The sequence below is a fragment of the Oncorhynchus mykiss genome, chromosome 17, assembly GCF_013265735.2.
Source record: "Oncorhynchus mykiss isolate Arlee chromosome 17, USDA_OmykA_1.1, whole genome shotgun sequence".
Taxonomy (NCBI): domain Eukaryota; kingdom Metazoa; phylum Chordata; class Actinopteri; order Salmoniformes; family Salmonidae; genus Oncorhynchus; species Oncorhynchus mykiss.
In genome coordinates, this window is record NC_048581.1 from 4,517,503 (window position 1) to 4,539,641 (window position 22,139).

Here is a 22,139-nt window from a genome sequence, read left to right on the forward strand (position 1 = left end):
ACTAGAGGTAGGAGGTGGATGGGGGTCCTATTAGAGAGTTGGACAGTCTGACGGCCCTATTAGAGAGTTGGACAGTCTGACGGTCCTATTAGAGAGTTGGACAGTCTGATTGATGGTCCTATTAGTCAGTCTGATGGTCCTATTAGAGAGTTGGACAGTCTGATGTTTATTCTCTCCCTCTGTCTCCCCATCAGGCGGTGACCATTAATGAGTTTAAAGGACAAATATTCTACAGCAACACAACCATGTAAGTTGACCTCTCACTCTCCTTTCATTCTCTCTGTCCTCTCCTTTCATTCTCTCTGTTCTCTCCTTTCATTCTCTCTGTTCTCTCCTTTCATTCTCTCTTTTCATTCTCTCTGTCCTCTCCTTTCATTCTCTCTGTTCTCTCCTTTCATTCTCTCTGTTCTCTCCTTTCATTCTCTCCTTTCATTCTCTCTGTCCTCTCCTTTCATTCTCTCTGTTCTCTCCTTTCATTCTCTCTGTTCTCTCCTTTCATTCTCTCTGTCCTCTCCTTTCATTCTCTCCTTTCATTCTCTCTGTTCTCTCCTTTCATTCTCTCTGTTCTCTCCTTTCATTCTCTCCTTTCATTCTCTCTGTTCTCTCCCTTCATTCTCTCTGTTCTCTCCTTTCATTCTCTCTGTTCTCTCCTTTCATTCTCTCTGTCCTCTCCTTTCATTCTCTCTGTTCTCTCCTTTCATTCTCTCCTTTCATTCTCTCTGTTCTCTCCTTTCATTCTCTCTGTCCTCTCCTTTCATTCTCTCTGTCCTCTCCTTTCATTCTCTCTGTTCTCTCCTTTCATTCTCTCTGTTCTCTCCTTTCATTCTCTCCTTTCATTCTCTCTGTCCTCTCCTTTCATTCTCTCTGTCCTCTCCTTTCATTCTCTCCTTTCATTCTCTCTGTTCTCTCCTTTCATTCTCTCTGTTCTCTCCTTTCATTCTCTCTGTTCTCTCTCTCTGTTCTCTCCTTTCATTCTCTCTGTTCTCTCCTTTCATTCTCTGTTCTCTCCTTTCATTCTCTGTTCTCTCCTTTCATTCTCTGTCCTCTCCTTTCATTCTCTCTGTTCTCTCCTTTCATTCTCTCTGTCCTCTCCTTTCATTCTCTCCTTTCATTCTCTCTGTCCTCTCCTTTCATTCTCTCCTTTCATTCTCTCTGTTCTCTCCTTTCATTCTCTCTGTTCTCTCCTTTCAATCTCTCTGTCCTCTCCTTTCATTCTTTCCTTTCATTCTCTCTGTTCTCTCCTTTCATTCTCTCTGTTCTCTCCTTTCATTCTCTCTGTTCTCTCCTTTCATTCTCTCTGTTCTCTCCTTTCATTCTCTCTGTTCTCTCCTTTCATTCTCTCCTTTCATTCTCTCTGTTCTCTCCTTTCATTCTCTCTGTTCTCTCCTTTCATTCTCTCCTTTCATTCTCTCTGTTCTCTCCTTTTATGCTCCTCAAACATCCATCTAAATGCCGACACCGCCACCGTGTGGCAGATCTCTATAATTCAACATATCTCTACTCTCCCTCTATGTATTCAACCCCCCCCCCCCTCTCTCTCTCTCCAGTCTTCCAGGGGAGGTGTACCTGGAGACCCAGGGAATAGACTACATCACCTGGGGGTTTCTGACCTTTAACCCCTCTCTCTCTCCAGTCTTCCAGGGGAGGTGTACCTGGAGACCCAGGGAATAGACTACAGCACCTGGGGGTTTCTGACCTTTAACCCCTCTCTCTCTCCAGTCTTCCAGGGGAGGTGTACCTGGAAACCCAGGGAATAGACTACAGCACCTGGGGTTTTTGACCTTTAACCCCTCTCTCTCTCCAGTCTTCCAGGGGAGGTGTACCTGGAGACCCAGGGAATAGACTACAGCACCTGGGGTTTTTGACCTTTAACCCCTCTCTCTCTCCAGTCTTCCAGGTGAGGTGTACCTGGAGACCCAGGGAATAGACTATAGCACCTGGGGTTTCTGACCTTTAACCCCTCTCTCTCTCTCAGTCTTCCAGGGGAGGTGTACCTGGAGACCCAGGGAATAGACTACAGCACCTGGGGTTTCTGGCAGAACCATGTAGCTCTGGCTGGGATCATTACGGTGTGTATGGTCTTGGCCTACATACAGCTCAGACGGATCAACCGCTGGAAGTGACACAGGCCGCAAGAATAGAATCAGATTGAACTACACCTTCTGGAACAACAGGGACTGTGAGGAGACACACATCACAAGAATAGAATCAGAATGAACTACACCTTCTGGAACAACAGGGACTGTGAGGAGACACACATCACAAGAATAGAATCAGATTGAACTACACCTTCTGGAACAACAGGGACTGTGAAGAGACACACATCACAAGAATAGAATCAGATTGAACTACACCTTCTGGAACAACAGGGGCTGTGAAGAGACACACATCACAAGAATAGAATCATAGAATCAGAATGAACTACACCTTCTGGAACAACAGGGACTGTGAAGAGACACACATCACAAGAATAGAATCAGATTGAACTACACCTTCTGGAACAACAGGGGCTGTGAAGAGACACACATCACAAGAATAGAATCATAGAATCAGAATGAACTACACCTTCTGGAACAACAGGGACTGTGAAGAGACACACATCACAAGAATAGAATCAGATTGAACTACTCCTTCTGGAACAACAGGGACTGTGAAGAGACACACATCACAAGAATAGAATCAGATTGAACTACACCTTCTGGAACAACAGGGGCTGTGAAGAGACACACATCACAAGAATAGAATCATAGAATCAGAATGAACTACACCTTCTGGAACAACAGGGGCTGTGAAGAGACACACATCACAATAATAGAATCATAGAATCAGAATGAACTACACCTTCTGGAACAACAGGGGCTGTGAAGAGACACACATCACAAGAATAGAATCAGAGAATCAGAATGAACTACACCTTCTGGAACAACAGGGACTGTGAAGAGACACACATCACAAGAATAGAATCATAGAATCAGAATGAACTACACCTTCTGGAACAACAGGGGCTGTGAAGAGACACACATCACAATAATAGAATCATAGAATCAGAATGAACTACACCTTCTGGAACAACAGGGACTGTGAAGAGACACACATCACAAGAATAGAATCATAGAATCAGAATGAACTACACCTTCTGGAACAACAGGGACTGTGAAGAGACACACATCACAAGAATAGAATCATAGAATCAGAATGAACTACACCTTCTGGAACAACAGGGGCTGTGAAGAGACACACATCACAATAATAGAATCATAGAATCAGAATGAACTACACCTTCTGGAACAACAGGGGCTGTGAAGAGACACACATCACAAGAATAGAATCAGAGAATCAGAATGAACTACACCTTCTGGAACAACAGGGACTGTGAAGAGACACACATCACAAGAATAGAATCATAGAATCAGAATGAACTACACCTTCTGGAACAACAGGGGCTGTGAAGAGACACACATCACAAGAATAGAATCAGAGAATCAGAATGAACTACACCTTCTGGAACAACAGGGGCTGTGAAGAGACACACATCACAATAATAGAATCATAGAATCAGAATGAACTACACCTTCTGGAACAACAGGGACTGTGAAGAGACACACATCACAAGAATAGAATCAGATTGAACTACACCTTCTGGAACAACAGGGGCTGTGAAGAGACACACATCACAAGAATAGAATCAGATTGAACTACACCTTCTGGAACAACAGGGACTGTGAAGAGACACACATCACAAGAATAGAATCAGAATGAACTACACCTTCTGGAACAACAGGGACTGTGAAGAGACACACATCACAAGAATAGAATCATAGAATCAGAATGAACTGCACCTTCTGGAACAACAGGGACTGTGAAGAGACACACATCACAAGAATAGAATCATAGAATCAGATTGAACTACACCTTCTGGAACAACAGGGACTGTGAAGAGACACACATCACAAGAATAGAATCAGAATGAACTACACCTTCTGGAACAACAGGGACTGTGAAGAGACACACATCACAAGAATAGAATCAGATTGAACTACTCCTTCTGGAACAACAGGGGCTGTGAAGAGACACACATCACAAGAATAGAATCAGAATGAACTACACCTTCTGGAACAACAGGGGCTGTGAAGAGACACACATCACAAGAATAGAATCAGAATGAACTACTCCTTCTGGAACAACAGGGGCTGTGAAGAGACACACATCACAATAATAGAATCATAGAATCAGATTGAACTACACCTTCTGGAACAACAGGGACTGTGAAGAGACACACATCACAATAATAGAATCATAGAATCAGAATGAACTACACCTTCTGGAACAACAGGGACTGTGAAGAGACACACATCACAAGAATAGAATCAGATTGAACTACTCCTTCTGGAACAACAGGGGCTGTGAAGAGACACACATCACAAGAATAGAATCAGATTGAACTACACCTTCTGGAACAACAGGGACTGTGAAGAGACACACATCACAAGAATAGAATCAGATTGAACTACACCTTCTGGAACAACAGGGGCTGTGAAGAGACACACATCACAAGAATAGAATCAGATTGAACTACACCTTCTGGAACAACAGGGACTGTGAAGAGACACACATCACAAGAATAGAATCAGATTGAACTACACCTTCTGGAACAACAGGGACTGTGAAGAGACACACATCACAAGAATAGAATCAGATTGAACTACACCTTCTGGAACAACAGGGGCTGTGAAGAGACACACATCACAAGAATAGAATCATAGAATCAGAATGAACTACACCTTCTGGAACAACAGGGACTGTGAAGACACACACACACACACTCTCCACTCCAGTCCATTGTAATATGGTTGTATGGTTGTATGGTTGTATGGTTTTGTGTCGTAGAAATGTACTGGTGTAGTTATGTTATGATGTTGATGTTGTTATTTGGTGCCTTAATACAGTCTAAGTCCTGTCTGTGCCTGGGGGAGGGGGTTCTACTGAACGATGTGGAATTGTTTTAAGAATGTCAAACCAAGGATCTTCTTGTTATTTGGTGCCTTAATACAGTCTAAGTCCTGTCTGTGCCTGGGGGAGGGGGTTCTACTGAACGATGTGGAATTGTTTTAAGAATGTCAAACCAAGGATCTTCTTGTTATTTGGTGCCTTAATACAGTCTAAGTCCTGTCTGTGCCGGGGGAGGGGTTCTACTGAACGATGTGGAATTGTTTTAAGAAGGTCAAACCAAGGATCTTCTTGTTATTTGGTGCCTTAATACAGTCTAAGTCCTGTCTGTGCCGGGGGAGGGGGTTCTACTGAACGATGTGGAATTGTTTTAAGAATGTCAAACCAAGGATCTTCTTGTTATTTGGTGCCTTAATGTTGTCTAAGTCCTGTCTGTGCCTGGGGGAGGGGTTCTACTGAACGATGTGGAGTTGTTTTAAGAAGGTCAAACCAAGGATCTTCTTGTTATTTGGTGCCTTAATACAGTCTAAGTCCTGTCTGTGCCGGGGGAGGGGGTTCTACTGAACGATGTGGAGTTGTTTTAAGAAGGTCAAACCAAGGATCTTCTTGTTATTTGATTTAGAGTTTTAAGACTCATCGAGGTATCAAAAAAACATATATAAAACAAATATTTGATGAACATTTTTATTTGTCCTTACTGCTGTTACCATAGAAACACACTGAATAACAGATAGTCCTTACTGCTGTTACCATAGAAACACTGAATAACAGATAGTCCTTACTGCTGTTAACCCATAGAAACACACTGAATAACAGATAGTCCTTACTGCTGTTACCATAGAAACACACTGAATAACAGATAGTCCTTACTGCTGTTACCATAGAAACACACTGAATAACAGATAGTCCTTACTGCTGTTACCATAGAAACACACTGAATAACAGATAGTCCTTACTGCTGTTACCATAGAAACACACTGAATAACAGATAGGCCTTAGCTGCTGTTAGCCCATAGAAACACACTGAATAACAGATAGTCCTTACTGCTATTAGCCCATAGAAACACACTGAATAACAGATAGTCCTTACTGCTGTTACCATAGAAACACACTGAATAACAGATAGTCCTTACTGCTATTAACCCATAGAAACACACTGAATAACAGATAGTCCTTACTGCTATTAACCCATAGAAACACACTGAATAACAGATAGTCCTTACTGCTGTTACCATAGAAACACACTGAATAACAGATTGTCCTTACTGCTGTTACCATAGAAACACACTGAATAACAGATTGTCCTTACTGCTGTTACCATAGAAACACACTGAATAACAGATAGTCCTTACTGCTGTTACCATAGAAACACACTGAATAACAGATTGTCCTTACTGCTGTTACCATAGAAACACATTGAATAACAGATTGTCCTTACTGCTGTTACCATAGAAACACATTGAATAACAGATTGTCCTTACTGCTGTTACCATAGAAACACATTGAATAACAGATAGTCCTTACTGCTGTTACCATAGAAACACATTGAATAACAGATAGTCCTTACTGCTGTTACCATAGAAACACACTGAATAACAGATAGTCCTTACTGCTGTTACCATAGAAACACACTGAATAACAGATAGTCCTTACTGCTAATACCATAGAAACACACTGAATAACAGATAGTCCTTACTGCTGTTACCATAGAAACACACTGAATAACAGATAGTCCTTACTGCTGTTACCATAGAAACACACTGAATAACAGATAGTCCTTACTGCTGTTACCATAGAAACACACTGAATAACAGATTGTCCTTACTGCTGTTACCATATAAACACATTGAATAACAGATAGTCCTTACTGCTGTTACCATAGAAACACACTGAATAACAGATAGTCCTTACTGCTGTTAACCCATAGAAACACACTGAATAACAGATAGGCCTTACTGCTATTAGCCCATAGAAACACACTGAATAACAGATAGTCCTTACTGCTATTAGCCCATAGAAACACATTGAATAACAGATAGGCCTTACTGCTATTAGCCCATAGAAACACATTGAATAACAGATAGTCCTTACTGCTATTAGCCCATAGAAACACACTGAATAACAGATAGTCCTTACTGCTATTAGCCCATAGAAACACATTGAATAACAGACAGTCCTTACTGCTATTAGCCCATAGAAACACATTGAATAACACATAGTCCTTACTGCTATTAGCCCATAGAAACACACTGAATAACAGATAGTCCTTACTGCTATTAGCCAATAGAAACACACTGAATAACAGATAAGTCCCAAACCAAACAGACAGATGGGCTGTACCGACGACCTCAGACGAGTCCCAAACCAGACGGACAGATGGGCTGTACCGACGACTCCAGACGAGTCCCAAACCAGACGGAGAGATGGGCTGTACCGACGACCACAGACGAGTCCCAAACCAGACGGACAGATGGGCTGTACCGACGACCTCAGACGAGTCCCAAACCAGACGGACAGATGGGCTGTACCGACGACCTCAGACGAGTCCCAAACCAGACGGACAGATGGGCTGTACCGACGACCACAGACGAGTCCCAAACCAGACGGACAGATGGGCTGTACCGACGACCTCAGACGAGTCCCAAACCAGACGGACAGATGGGCTGTACCGACGACCACAGACGAGTCCCAAACCAGACGGACAGATGGGCTGTACCGACGACCTCAGACGAGTCCCAAACCAGACGGACAGATGGGCTGTACCGACGACCTCAGACTAGTCCCAAACCAGACGGACAGATGGGCTGTACCGACGACCACAGACGAGTCCCAAACCAGACGGACAGATGGGCTGTACCGACGACCACAGACGAGTCCCAAACCAGATGGACAGATGGGCTGTACCGACGACCTCAGACGAGTCCCAAAACTTTCATTGGGGTCATTGAGCAAAACGAAGATCACCGTTATGTTTGTGAGAGTCTCGTCTTTCCCAAACGGCCAAACCGTTTCGGACGCCTACAGACGAAACTGTTTGAGCAGACCGATTTTCAGGATGTCTCGTGGTCTGACAAACACCGTTCTAGCTCTGTTAACCTTTCACCTTTAGATGAGAAAGTGTGACATTGTCAGAGGCAGTGGATTGAGACACGTCCAATGCAGAAAAAATCCTGATGTCTCTAGTTTAAACTGACAGATTCTCATAGGGATTTGTGTGTTATGCTAATTCGATTTTCATTGACTCTAGGGGATTAATTTAACATTAACTTATAACCTGTTTGAGATAGGGGGCGGTATTTTCACGTCCGGATGAAAAGTGTGCCCAAAGTAAACTACCTGCTACCTGCCCAGAAGCTAGGATTTGCGTATTATTAGTATATTTGGATAGAAAACACTCTAAAACTGTTTGAATGATGTCTGTGAATATATCAGATCTTATTTGGTAGGCAAACCAACCAGGAAAAAAAATTGAGGTCACTCTCTTTTCAATGGATTTTCTATGGGGATCTAGATTTCTAAGGCACTTGCTTGCAGTTCCGATCACTTCCACTAGATGTCAACAGTCTTTAGAAATTGGTTTTATCTTTTTCCTTTGAGAAATTAAGAAGTACGGCTATTCAGAACGAGGGTCGAGTGTAGTGTACTGTTGTGGTTGGGGCGCACGACCTGAAAGCTCCACATTGTTTTTATCCGCTACTGAACCCAGTTTATCCCGTCTGAAATTTTATCGATTATTTACGTTAAAAAATACATAAAGTTTTATTAGGAAAGTTGTTTCAAATGTTTGGACAGCGTTTACAGTTAACTTATTAGATATTTTGTAGTCATGCTGGGCGAGTTGGAACCAGTGTTTTTTTTAATCAAACACGCCAAATAAATGGACATTTTGGAGATATAACGACGGAATTAATCGAACAAAAGGACCATTTGTGATGTTTATGGGACATATTGGAGTGCCAACAGAAGAAGCTCTTCAAAGGTAAGGCACAAATTATATCGTTATTTCTGAGGTTTGTGTCGCGCCTGGCGGGTTGAAATGTGATTGTCTGTGTTTTGTTTGATGGGGTGCTGCCTTGGCAGGAACTAATGGGGATCCATAATAAACCCCAGGAAGAGTAGCTGCTGCCTTGGCAGGAACTAATGGGGATTTAAAATAAACCCCAGGAAGAGTAGATGTTGACTTGGCAGGAACTAATGGGGATCCAAAATAAACCCCAGGAAGAGTAGATGTTGACTTGGCAGGAACTAATGGAGATCCATAATAAACCCCAGGAAGAGTAGCTGCTGCCTTGGCAGGAACTAATGGGGATCCATAATAAACCCCAGGAAGAGTAGCTGCTGCCTTGGCAGGAACTAATGGGGATCCATAATAAACCACAGGAAGAGTAGCTGCTGCCTTGACAGGAACTAATGGGGATCCATAATAAACCCCAGGAAGAGTAGCTGCTGCCTTGGCAGGAACTAATGGGGATCCATAATAAACCCCAGGAAGAGTAGCTGCTGCCTTGGCAGGAACTAATGGGGATCCATAATAAACCCCAGGAAGAGTAGCTGCTGCCTTGGCAGGAACTAATGGGGATCCATAATAAACCCCAGGAAGAGTAGCTGCTGCCTTGGCTGGAACTAATGGGGATCCATAATAAACCCCAGGAAGAGTAGCTGCTGCCTTGGCTGGAACTAATGGGGATCCATAATAAACCCCAGGAAGAGTAGCTGCTGCCTTGGCAGGAACTAATGGGGGTCCATAATAAACCCCAGGAAGAGTAGCTGCTGCCTTGACAGGAACTAATGGGGATCCATAATAAACCCCAGGAAGAGTAGATGTTGACTTGGCAGGAACTAATGGGGATCCATAATAAACCCCAGGAAGAGTAGCTGCTGCCTTGGCAGGAACTAATGGGGATCCATAATAAACCCCAGGAAGAGTAGCTGCTGCCTTGGCAGGAACTAATGGGGATCCATAATAAACCCCAGGAAGAGTAGCTGCTGCCTTGGCAGGAACTAATGGGGATCCATAATAAACCCCAGGAAGAGTAGCTGCTGCCTTGGCAGGAACTAATGGGGATCCATAATAAACCCCAGGAAGAGTAGCTGCTGCCTTGGCAGGAACTAATGGGGATCCATGTGGAGTATCTCTCTCCAGGTCATCATCTGTTGTTTAACACTGTGGAGTATCTCTCTCGAAGGTCATCTGTTGTTTAATTGAAATGCATTCCAGGTGACTACCTCATGAAGCTGGTTGAGAGAATGCCAAGAGTGTGCAAAGCTGTCATCAAGGCAAAGGGTGGCTACTTTAAAGAATCTCAAATATAAAATATATTTAGATTTGTTTAACACTTTTTTGGTTACTACATGATTCCATGTGTGTTATTTCATAGTTGTGATATCTTCACTAGTATTCTACAATGTAGAAAATATAAAAAATCCTGGAATGAGTAGGTGTTCCAAAACTTTTCATTGGTACTATATATAATTCAGCATTTTGAAAAGTTATTCCTAATAACACACAGATCAACTGGGACATGTTTTAAAAAGCATGATTTATTATTTTTAAGTCTTCACAGAACACGTTGAAAAAGAAAGACATTGTTTAAAAGGTAACATCACAGATTAGGCACAGGCGGTGCTATAGAGACCAGATAATATAAGCCCAGTTTCAGACACCAGCAGGCGGTGCTATAGAGACCAGACGATATAAGCCCTGTTTTAGACACCAGCAGGCGGTGCTATAGAGACCAGACGATATAAGCCCCGTTTCAGACACCAGCAGGCGGTGCTATAGAGACCACACGATATAAGCCCTGTTTCAGAAACCAACAGGCGGTGCTATAGAGACCAGACGATATAAGCCCTGTGTCAGACACCAAAAGGCGGTGCTATAGAGACCAGACGATATAAGCCCTGTTTCAGACACCAGCAGGCGGTGCTATAGAGACCAGACGATATGAGCCCTGTTTCAGACACCAGCAGGCGGTGCTATAGAGACCAGACGATATAAGCCCCGTTTCAGACACCAGCAGGCGGTGCTATAGAGACCACACGATATAAGCCCTGTTTCAGAAACCAACAGGCGGTGCTATAGAGACCAGACGATATAAGCCCTGTGTCAGACACCAAAAGGCGGTGCTATAGAGACCAGACGATATAAGCCCTGTTTCAGACACCAAAAGGCGGTGCTATAGAGACCAGACGATATAAGCCCTGTTTCAGACACCAGCAGGCGGTGCTATAGAGACCAGACGATATAAACCCTGCATCAGACATACTACAGTCTCCCCTATATAGTGCACCAAGAAGCCCTGCTACAGTCTCCCCTATATAGTGCACTAAGCCCTGCTAGTCTCCCCTATATAGTGCACCAAGAAGCCCTGCTACAGTCTCCCCTATATAGTGCACTAAGCCCTGCTAGTCTCCCCTATATAGTGCACTAAGCCCTGCTACAGTCTCCCATATATAGTGCACTAAGCACTGTTACAGTCTCCCCTATATAGTGCACTAAGCCCTGTGTCAGACGTGCTACAGTCTCCCCTATATAGTGCACTAAGCCCTGCTACAGTCTCCCCTAAATAGTGCACTAAGCCCTGCTACAGTCTCCCCTATATAGTGCACTAAGCCCTGCTATAGTCTCCCCTATATAGTGCACTAAGCCCTGCTAGTCTCCCCTATATAGTGCACTAAGCCCTGCTACAGTCTCCCCTAAATAGTGCACTAAGCCCTGCTACAGTCTCCCCTAAATAGTGCACTAAGCCCTGCTACAGTCTCCCCTATATACTGCACTAAGCCCTGCTATAGTCTCCCAAATATAGTTCACTAAGCCCTGTGTCAGACGTGCTACAGTCTCCCCTATATAGTGCACTAAGCCCTGCTACAGTCTCCCCTATATAGTGCACTAAGCCCTGTTACAGTCTCCCCTATATAGTGCACTAAGCCCTGTTACAGTCTCCCCTATATAGTGCACTAAGCCCTGTTACAGTCTCCCCTATATAGTACACTAAGCCCTGCTAGTCTCCCCTATATAGTGCACTAAGCCCTGCTACAGTCTCCCCTATATAGTGCACTAAGCCCTGCTAGTCTCCCCTATATAGTGCACTAAGCCCTGCTACAGTCTCCCCTATATAGTGCATTAAGCCCTGCTAGTCTCCCCTATATAGTACACTAAGCCCTGCTACAGTCTCCCCTATATAGTACACTAAACCCTGCTACAGTCTCCCCTATATAGTACACTAAGCCATGCTACAGTCTCCCCTATATAGTACACTAAGCCCTGCTAGTCTCCCCTATATAGTGCACTAAGCCCTGCTACAGTCTCCCCTATATAGTGCACTAAGCCCTGCTAGTCTCCCCTATATAGTACACTAAGCCCTGCTACAGTCTCCCCTATATAGTGCACTAAGCCCTGTTACAGTCTCCCCTATATAGTGCACTAAGCCCTGCTAGTCTCCCCTATATAGTGCACTAAGCCCTGCTACAGTCTCCCCTATATAGTGCACTAAGCCCTGCTAGTCTCCCCTATATAGTGCACTAAGCCCTGTTAGTCTCCCCTATATAGTACACTAAGCCCTGCTACAGTCTCCCCTATATTGTGCACTAAGCCCTGTTACAGTCTCCCCTATATAGTGCACTAAGCCCTGTTACAGTCTCCCCTATATAGTGCACTAAGCCCTGCTAGTCTCCCCTATATAGTACACTAAGCCCTGCTACAGTCTCCCCTATATAGTGCACTAAGCCCTGTTACAGTCTCCCCTATATAGTGCACTAAGCCCTGCTAGTCTCCCCTATATAGTACACTAAGCCCTGCTACAGTCTCCCCTATATAGTGCACTAAGCCCTGTTAGTCTCCCCTATATAGTGCACTAAGCCCTGCTAGTCTCCCCTATATAGTACACTAAGCCCTGCTACAGTCTCCCCTATATTGTGCACTAAGCCCTGTTACAGTCTCCCCTATATAGTGCACTAAGCCCTGTTACAGTCTCCCCTATATAGTGCACTAAGCCCTGCTAGTCTCCCCTATATAGTACACTAAGCCCTGCTACAGTCTCCCCTATATAGTGCACTAAGCCCTGTTACAGTCTCCCCTATATAGTGCACTAAGCCCTGTTACAGTCTCCCCTATATAGTGCACCAAGCCCTGCTAGTCTCCCCTATATAGTGCACTAAGCCCTGTGTCAGACGTGCTACAGTCTCCCCTATATAGTGCACTAAGCCCTGTTACAGTCTCCCCTATATAGTGCACTAAGCCCTGCTAGTCTCCCCTATATAGTACACTAAGCCCTGCTACAGTCTCCCCTATATAGTGCACTAAGCCCTGTTAGTCTCCCCTATATAGTGCACTAAGCCCTGCTAGTCTCCCCTATATAGTACACTAAGCCCTGCTACAGTCTCCCCTATATTGTGCACTAAGCCCTGTTACAGTCTCCCCTATATAGTGCACTAAGCCCTGTTACAGTCTCCCCTATATAGTGCACTAAGCCCTGCTAGTCTCCCCTATATAGTACACTAAGCCCTGCTACAGTCTCCCCTATATAGTGCACTAAGCCCTGTTACAGTCTCCCCTATATAGTGCACTAAGCCCTGTTACAGTCTCCCCTATATAGTGCACTAAGCCCTGCTAGTCTCCCCTATATAGTGCACTAAGCCCTGCTACAGTCTCCCCTATATAGTGCACTAAGCCCTGCTAGTCTCCCCTATATAGTGCACTAAGCCCTGCTACAGTCTCCCCTATATAGTGCACTAAGCCATGTGTCAGATGTGCTACAGTCTCCCCTATATAGTGCAATAAGCCCTGCTATAGTCTCCCCTATATAGAGCACTAAGCCCTGCTGTAGTCTCCCCTATATAGAGCACTAAGCCCTGTGTCAGACGTGCCACAGTCTCCCCTATATAGTACACTAAGCCCTGTTACAGTCTCCCCTATATAGTGCACTAAGCCCTGTTACAGTCTCCCCTATATAGTGCCCTTAGCCCTGTTACAGTCTCCCCTATATAGTGCACTAAGCCCTGTTACAGTCTCCCCTATATAGTGCACTAAGCCCTGTGTCAGACGTGCAACATTCTCCCCTATATTGTGCACTAAGCCCTGCTACATTCTCCCCTATATAGTGCCCTTAGCCCTGTTACAGTCTCCCCTATATAGTGCACTAAGCCCTGCCACAGTCTCCCCTATATAGTGCACTAAGCCCTGTGTCAGACGTGCAACATTCTCCCCTATATTGTGCACTAAGCCCTGCTATATTCTCCCCTATATAGTGCCCTTAGCCCTGTTACAGTCTCCCCTATATAGTGCACTAAGCCCTGCTATAGTCTCCCCTATATAGTGCACTAAGCCCTGCTAGTCTCCCCTATATAGTGCACTAAACCCTGCTACAGTCTCCCCTATATAGTACACTAAGCCCTGCTACAGTCTCCCCTATATAGTGCACTAAGCCCTGCTATATTCTCCCCTATATAGTGCACTAAGCCCTGTTACAGTCTCCCCTATATAGTGCACTAAGCCCTGTGTCAGACGTGCAACATTCTCCCCTATATAGTACACTAAGCCCTGCTACAGTCTCCCCTATATAGTGCACTAAGCCCTGTTACAGTCTCCCCTATATAGTGCACTAAGCCCTGTGTCAGACGTGCAACATTCTCCCCTATATTGTGCACTAAGCCCTGCTATATTCTCCCCTATATAGTGCCCTTAGCCCTGTTAAAGTCTCCCCTATATAGTGCACTAAGCCCTGCTAGTCTCCCCTATATAGTGCACTAAGCCCTGCTAGTCTCCCCTATATAGTGCACTAAGCCCTGCTAGTCTCCCCTATATAGTGCACTAAGCCCTGCTACAGTCTCCCCTATATAGTGCACTAAACCCTGTTACAGTCTCCCCTATATAGTGCCCTTAGCCCTGTTACAGTCTCCCCTATATAGTGCACTAAGCCCTGCTAGTCTCCCCTATATAGTGCACTAAGCCCTGCTAGTCTCCCCTATATAGTGCACTAAGCCCTGCTAGTCTCCCCTATATAGTGCACTAAGCCCTGCTACAGTCTCCCCTATATAGTGCACTAAACCCTGCCACAGTCTTCCCTATATAGTGCACTAAGCCCTGCTACAGTCTCCCCTATATAGTGCACTAAACCCTGTTACAGTCTCCCCTATATAGTGCACTAAGCCCTGCTAGTCTCCCCTATATAGTGCACTAAGCCCTGCTACAGTCTCCCCTATATAGTGCACCAAGAAGCCCTGCTAGTCTCCCCTATATAGTACACTAAGCCCTGCTACAGTCTCCCCTATATAGTGCACTAAGCCCTGCTACAGTCTCCCCTATATAGTGCACCAAGAAGCCCTGCTACAGTCTCCCCTATATAGTGCACTAAGCCCTGCTACAGTCTCCCCTATATAGTGCACCAAGAAGCCCTGTTACAGTCTCCCCTATATAGTGCACTAAGCCCTGCTAGTCTCCCCTATATAGTGCACTAAACCCTGCTACAGTCTCCCCTATATAGTGCACTAAGCCCTGCTACAGTCTCCCCTATATAGTGCACTAAGCCCTGCTACAGTCTCCCCTATATAGTGCACTAAGCCCTGCTAGTCTCCCCTATATAGTGCACTAAACCCTGCTACAGTCTCCCCTATATAGTGCACTAAGAAGCCCTGCTAGTCTCCCCTATATAGTGCACTAAGCCCTGCTAGTCTCCCCTATATAGTGCACTAAGCCCTGTTACAGTCTCCCCTATATAGTGCACTAAGCCCTGCTAGTCTCCCCTATATAGGGCACTAAGCCCTGCTAGTCTCCCCTATATAGGGCACTAAGCCCTGTGTCAGAAGTGCTACAGTCTCCCCTATATAGTACACTAAGCCCTGCTAGTCTCCTCTATAAAGTGCACTAAGCCCTGTGTCAGACGTGCTACAGTCTCCCCTATGTAGTGCACTAAGCCCTGTGTCAGACGTGCTACAGTCTCCCCTATGTAGTGCACTAAGCCCTGTGTCAGACGTGCTACAGTCTCCCCTATATAGTGCACTAAGCCCTGCTAGTCTCCCATATATAGTGCACTAAGAAACCCTGCTACAGTCTCCCCTATATCGTGCACTAAGCCCTGTGTCAGAAGTGCTACAGTCTCCCCTATATAGTGCACTAAGCCCTGTGTCAGAAGTGCTACAGTCTCCCCTATATAGGGCACTAAGCCCTGTGTCAGACGTGCTACAGTCTCCCCTATGTAGTGCACTAAGCCCTGTGTCAGACGTGCTACAGTCTCCCCTATGTAGTGCACTAAGCCCTGTGTCAGACGTGCTACAGTCTCCCCTATATAGTGCACTAAGCCCTGTGTCAGACGTGCTACAGTCTCCCCTACTCTCAGTCAGAGCCAGGCCCTATGGTCCTACTCCTATGGGGCCTAGTGCAAAGTTGTGCACTGTATAGGGAGTAGAGTTCCGTTTGGGATGCACACATTATATACACACACACACACACACACACCCCTCCATATCAGGCGTGACCGGGGTGCCCTGACCCTAGGCGGGGGTTCATGGAGGAGGGTTCAGAGCTCATGGGGCAACAGTTCTTCCTGTGGATGTGAAGGACCATGTGACAGCGAGGGCAGGTGTGATGGGCATCCTTGAAACTCCTGAAGAGAAACGGGATCAGACAGCATCCCAGCAACAACCTGGAGGGACAGGAGAGTACAGTCAGTATACCTGCTACTGCTGGGGGGTGGAGGGTGGGGCTGAGACGGAGGGTGGGGGTGGGGCTGAGACGGAGGGTGGGGGTGTGTGTGTAACAGATGGAGTGTGTGTGTGTGTGTGTAACAGAGATGGAGTGTGTGTGTGTGTGTGTAACAGAGATGGAGTGTGTGTGTGTGTGTGTGTAACAGAGATGGAGTGTGTGTGTGTGTGTGTAACAGAGATGGAGTGTGTGTGTGTGTAACAGAGATGGAGTGTGTGTGTGTGTAACAGAGATGGAGTGTGTGTGTGTGTAACAGAGATGGAGTGTGTGTGTGTAACAGAGATGGAGTGTGTGTGTAACAGAGATGGAGTGTGTGTGTAACAGAGATGGAGTGTGTGTGTGTGTAACAGATGGAGTGTGTGTGTCTCCTCACCCACAGAGGATGAACACCAGACACATGGTCCAGCAGAAGGTTCCAGCGTGGTGAGTGACATCACTCATCACCTGGTTCTGACAGGAAGGACATCTGATGAGACCAGGAGAATCACCCAGCTCTGTCTCATAGTGCTGGACAAACCTCTGCCTGGGGGGGCTGGCACCACCTGAGAGAACGAGGGGGTTAGATAAGGGGTTAGATCCAAGCCTCTGTCTGGCGGGGGCGGGGGGGGCTAGCACCACCTGAGAGAACGAGGAGGTTAGATAAGGGGTTAGATCCAAACCTCTGTCTGGCGGGGGCGGGGGGGACTAGCCCCAGCTGAGAGAACGAGGGGGTTAGATCCAAGCCTCTGTCTGGGGGGGGGAACTGTCTGAGAGAACTGGGGATTAGATTAGATTATTAGATGTCCATCATTATACTAGTCTGAATGCTGTGTGTGTGTGTCCCCATCATTATACTACAGTCTGAAGGCTGTGTGTGTCCCCATCATTCATCATTATACTACAGTCTGAAGGCTGTGTGTGTGTCCATCATTATCCTACAGTCTGAAGGCTGTGTGTCCATCATTATCCTACAGTCTGAAGGCTGTGTGTCCCCATCATTATACTACAGTCTGAAGGCTGTGTGTCCCCATCATTATACTACAGTCTGAAGGCTGTGTGTGTGTCCATCATTATCCTACAGTCTGAAGGCTGTGTGTCCCCATCATTATACTACAGTCTGAAGGCTGTGTGTCCATCATTATACTACAGTCTGAAGGCTGTGTGTGTGTGTCCATCATTATACTAGTCTGAATGCTGTGTGTGTCCCCATCATTATACTACAGTCTGAATGCTGTGTGTGTCCCCATCATTATACTACAGTCTGAAGGCTGTGTGTGTCACCATCATTATACTACAGTCCGAAGGCTGTGTGTGTGTCCATCATTATACTACAGTCTGAAGGCTGTGTGTGTGTCCATCATTATACTACAGTCTGAAGGCTGTGTGTCCATCATTATCCTACAGTCTGAAGGCTGTGTGTCCATCATTATCCTACAGTCTGAAGGCTGTGTGTCCCCATCATTATACTACAGTCTGAAGGCTGTGTGTGTGTCCATCATTATCCTAGTCTGAATGCTGTGTGTGTCCCCATCATTATACTACAGTCTGAATGCTGTGTGTGTCCCCATCATTATACTACAGTCTGAAGGCTGTGTGTGTCACCATCATTATACTACAGTCCGAAGGCTGTGTGTGTGTCCATCATTATACTACAGTCTGAAGGCTGTGTGTGTGTCCATCATTATACTACAGTCTGAAGGCTGTGTGTCCATCATTATCCTACAGTCTGAAGGCTGTGTGTCCATCATTATCCTACAGTCTGAAGGCTGTGTGTCCCCATCATTATACTACAGTCTGAAGGCTGTGTGTCCCCATCATTATACTACAGTCTGAAGGCTGTGTGTCCATCATTATACTACAGTCTGAAGGCTGTGTGTCCCCATCATTATACTACAGTCTGAAGGCTGTGTGTGTCCATCATTATACTACAGTCTGAAGGCTGTGTGTCCCCATCATTATACTACAGTCTGAAGGCTGTGTGTGTCCATCATTATACTACAGTCTGAAGGCTGTGTGTCCATCATTATCCTACAGTCTGAAGGCTGTGTGTCCCCATCATTATACTACAGTCTGAAGGCTGTGTGTGTGTCCATCATTATACTACAGTCTGAAGGCTGTGTGTCCATCATTATACTACAGTCTGAAGGCTGTGTGTGTGTCCATCATTATACTACAGTCTGAAGGCTGTGTGTCCATCATTATACTACAGTCTGAAGGCTGTGTGTGTGTCCATCATTATACTACAGTCTGAAGGCTGTGTGTCCATCATTATCCTACAGTCTGAAGGCTGTGTGTGTGTCCATCATTATACTACAGTCTGAAGGCTGTGTGTCCATCATTATACTACAGTCTGAAGGCTGTGTGTGTGTCCATCATTATACTACAGTCTGAAGGCTGTGTGTCCATCATTATCCTACAGTCTGAAGGCTGTGTGTCCATCCTTATACTACAGTCTGAAGGCTGTGTGTGTGTCCATCATTATACTAGTCTGAATGCTGTGTGTGTGTGTCCATCATTATACTACAGTCTGAAGGCTGTGTGTCCATCATTATACTACAGTCTGAAGGCTGTGTGTGTGTGTCCATCATTATACTACAGTCTGAAGGCTGTGTGTCCATCATTATACTACAGTCTGAAGGCTGTGTGTGTGTCCATCATTATACTACAGTCTGAAGGCTGTGTGTGTGTCCATCATTATCCTACAGTCTGAAGGCTGTGTGTCCATCATTATACTACAGTCTGAAGGCTGTGTGTGTGTCCATCATTATACTACAGTCTGAAGGCTGTGTGTGTGTCCATCATTATACTACAGTCTGAAGGCTGTGTGTGTGTGTCCATCATTATCCTACAGTCTGAAGGCTGTGTGTGTGTGTCCATCATTATACTACAGTCTGAAGGCTGTGTGTGTGTCCATCATTATACTACAGTCTGAAGGCTGTGTGTGTGTGTCCATCATTATCCTACAGTCTGAAGGCTGTGTGTCCCCATCATTATACTACAGTCTGAAGGCTGTGTGTGTGTCCATCATTATCCTACAGTCTGAAGGCTGTGTGTGTCCCCATCATTATACTACAGTCTGAAGGCTGTGTGTCCATCATTATACTACAGTCTGAAGGCTGTGTGTCCATCATTATACTACAGTCTGAAGGCTGTGTGTGTGTCCATCATTATCCTACAGTCTGAAGGCTGTGTGTGTCCCCATCATTATACTACAGTCTGAAGGCTGTGTGTCCATCATTATCCTACAGTCTGAAGGCTGTGTGTGTGTCCATCATTATACTACAGTCTGAAGGCTGTGTGTCCCCATCATTATACTACAGTCTGAAGGCTGTGTGTCCATCATTATACTACAGTCTGAAGGCTGTGTGTCCATCATTATACTACAGTCTGAAGGCTGTGTGTCCATCATTATCCTACAGTCTGAAGGCTGTGTCCTCACCAGTAGCGGTCTGGTTGATGAAGCTACCACCCATAGCACCAGGAGGAGGAGTGAAGGGAGAGATGCTCATGTCATCTCCTTTACCCTGGACTGAAACAACAAGAGAGATATGCTCATGTCATCTCCTTCACCCTGGACTGAAACAACAAGAGAGAGAGAGAGAGAGAGAGAGAGAGAGAGATGCTCATGTCATTTCCTTCACCCTGGACTGAAACAACAAGAGAGAGAGAGAGATCCTCATGTCATCTCCTTCACCCTGGACTGAAACAACGAGAGAGAGAGTGAGATCCTCATGTCATCTCCTTCACCCTGGACTGAAACAACAAGAGAGAGAGAGAGATCCTCATGTCATCTCCTTCACCCTGGACTGAAACAACAAGAGAGAGAGAGAGATCCTCATGTCATCTCCTTCACCCTGGACTAAAACAACAAGAGAGAGAGAGAGAGAGATCCTCATGTCATCTCCTTTACCCTGGACTGAAACAACGAGAGAGAGAGAGATCCTCATGTCATCTCCTTTACCCTGGACTGAAACAACAAGAGAGAGAGAGATGCTCATGTCACGAGAGAGAGAGAGAGAGAGAGAGAGAGATGCTCATGTCATCTCCTTCACCCTGGACTGAAACAACAAGAGAGAAAGAGAGAGAGATCCTCATGTCATCTCCTTCACCCTGGACTGAAACAACAAGAGAGAAAGAGAGATCCTCATGTCATCTCCTTCACCCTGGACTGAAACCTAGGAAGTAGGGTGTAGATTCATACCTGGTAGGAAGTAGGGAGGAGGGTTAGGACATGGTTCCTCTGACTTCAATGATGTCTCCATTGCCTCTGCTGAACAGCTGAGAAGAGAGAAACCACAAAATTGTCACAATAATTGACGAGGCCTTTTCCTCCGGAAAATAAGTCAAGGGTCATGATTGTCAATTATCTGACCCAGACCTTGTTGAGACAGTAGTCAAATATCTGTCTCAAACATTGTTGAGAGAGCGTATCGAGGTGTTGATTGGCTCTCCTGTCACCTCATTGGTCAGTCACCTCATCAACTGCGTCAGCTGACAGACAGGTGTGTTTCAGGTGGATCTGGCCACTCCCACAGGAGCAGGTTGGAGTAGGGTAAAGTATTACTGATCTAAGATCAGTTTTATTCTGTTTGAGTGAAACTTCCAGCTAAGGGCTTCAGCCCCAAAGCACTGTTCCAGGACCAGCTCTTCCTGTCTCTTCTCTTCTCGCTGAGGGGGCTTCAGCCCCAAAGCACTGTTCCAGGACCAGCTCTTCCTGTCTCTTCTCTTCTAGCTGAGGGGGCTTCAGCCCCAAAGCACTGTTCCAGGACCAGCTCTTCCTGTCTCTTCTCTTCTCGCTGAGGGGGCTTCAGCCCCAAAGCACTGTTCCAGGACCAGCTCTTCCTGTCTCTTCTCTTCTAGCTGAGGGGGCTTCAGCCCCAAAGCACTGTTCCAGGACCAGCTCTTCCTGTCTCTTCTCTTCTCGCTGAGGGGGCTTCAGCCCCAAAGCACTGTTCCAGGACCAGCCCTTCCTGTCTCTTCTCTTCTAGCTGAGGGGGCTTCAGCCCCAAAGCACTGTTCCAGGACCAGCTCTTCCTGTCTCTTCTCTTCTCGCTGAGGGGGCTTCAGCCCCAAAGCACTGTTCCAGGACCAGCTCTTCCTGTCTCTTCTCTTCTAGCTGAGGGGGCTTCAGCCCCAAAGCACTGTTCCAGGACCAGCTCTTCCTGTCTCTTCTCTTCTAGCTAAGGGGGCTGAAGCCCCAAAGCACTGTTCCAGGACCAGCTCTTCCTGTCTCTTCTCTTCTAGCTGAGGGGGCTGAAGCCCCAAAGCACTGTTCCAGGACCAGCTCTTCCTGTCTCTTCTCTTCTAGCTGAGGGGGCTTCAGCCCCAAAGCACTGTTCCAGGACCAGCTCTTCCTGTCTCTTCTCTTCTAGCTGAGGGGGCTTCAGCCCCAAAGCACTGTTCCAGGACCAGCTCTTCCTGTCTCTTCTCTTCTAGCTGAGGGGGCTTCAGCCCCAAAGCACTGTTCCAGGACCAGCTCTTCCTGTCTCTTCTCTTCTAGCTGAGGGGGCTGAAG

General features: G+C 45.9%; 2 protein-coding genes and 1 long non-coding RNA gene across 3 annotated transcripts in view; 2 read left to right on the top strand and 1 right to left on the bottom strand.

The window, feature by feature from the left end:
- Window positions 1-3,169, top strand: part of LOC110517082 (broad substrate specificity ATP-binding cassette transporter ABCG2) — a 19,910-nt gene extending 16,741 nt beyond the window's left edge. Inside the window, exons 9-12 of the mRNA XM_036948692.1 lie at window positions 1-7; window positions 195-247; window positions 1,976-2,147; window positions 2,278-3,169. The exon at window positions 1-7 is cut by the window's left edge and continues 83 nt beyond it. Coding sequence (XP_036804587.1) covers window positions 1-7; window positions 195-247; window positions 1,976-2,123 — 208 coding nt within the window. The 3' untranslated portion in view covers window positions 2,124-2,147; window positions 2,278-3,169. The remainder of the gene's footprint in view (window positions 8-194; window positions 248-1,975; window positions 2,148-2,277) is intronic.
- Window positions 3,170-4,821: 1,652 nt separating this feature from the next.
- On the top strand, window positions 4,822-5,626 carry LOC118940223. The gene is made up of 2 exons (XR_005036754.1): window positions 4,822-5,325; window positions 5,536-5,626. It is a non-coding gene; the product is annotated as an uncharacterized LOC118940223 (long non-coding RNA).
- Window positions 5,627-15,685: 10,059 nt separating this feature from the next.
- Window positions 15,686-21,023, bottom strand: LOC118940221 (lipopolysaccharide-induced tumor necrosis factor-alpha factor homolog). Its single transcript, XM_036948699.1, has 5 exons — window positions 21,003-21,023; window positions 20,826-20,902; window positions 20,064-20,153; window positions 17,019-17,187; window positions 15,686-16,586 (listed from the first exon to the last, which is right to left on the bottom strand). Exons 2-5 carry the CDS (start codon window positions 20,884-20,886, stop codon window positions 16,409-16,411), a joined length of 498 nt encoding a protein of 165 aa, XP_036804594.1. The 5' UTR covers window positions 20,887-20,902; window positions 21,003-21,023; the 3' UTR covers window positions 15,686-16,408.
- Window positions 21,024-22,139: the final 1,116 nt, after the last annotated feature.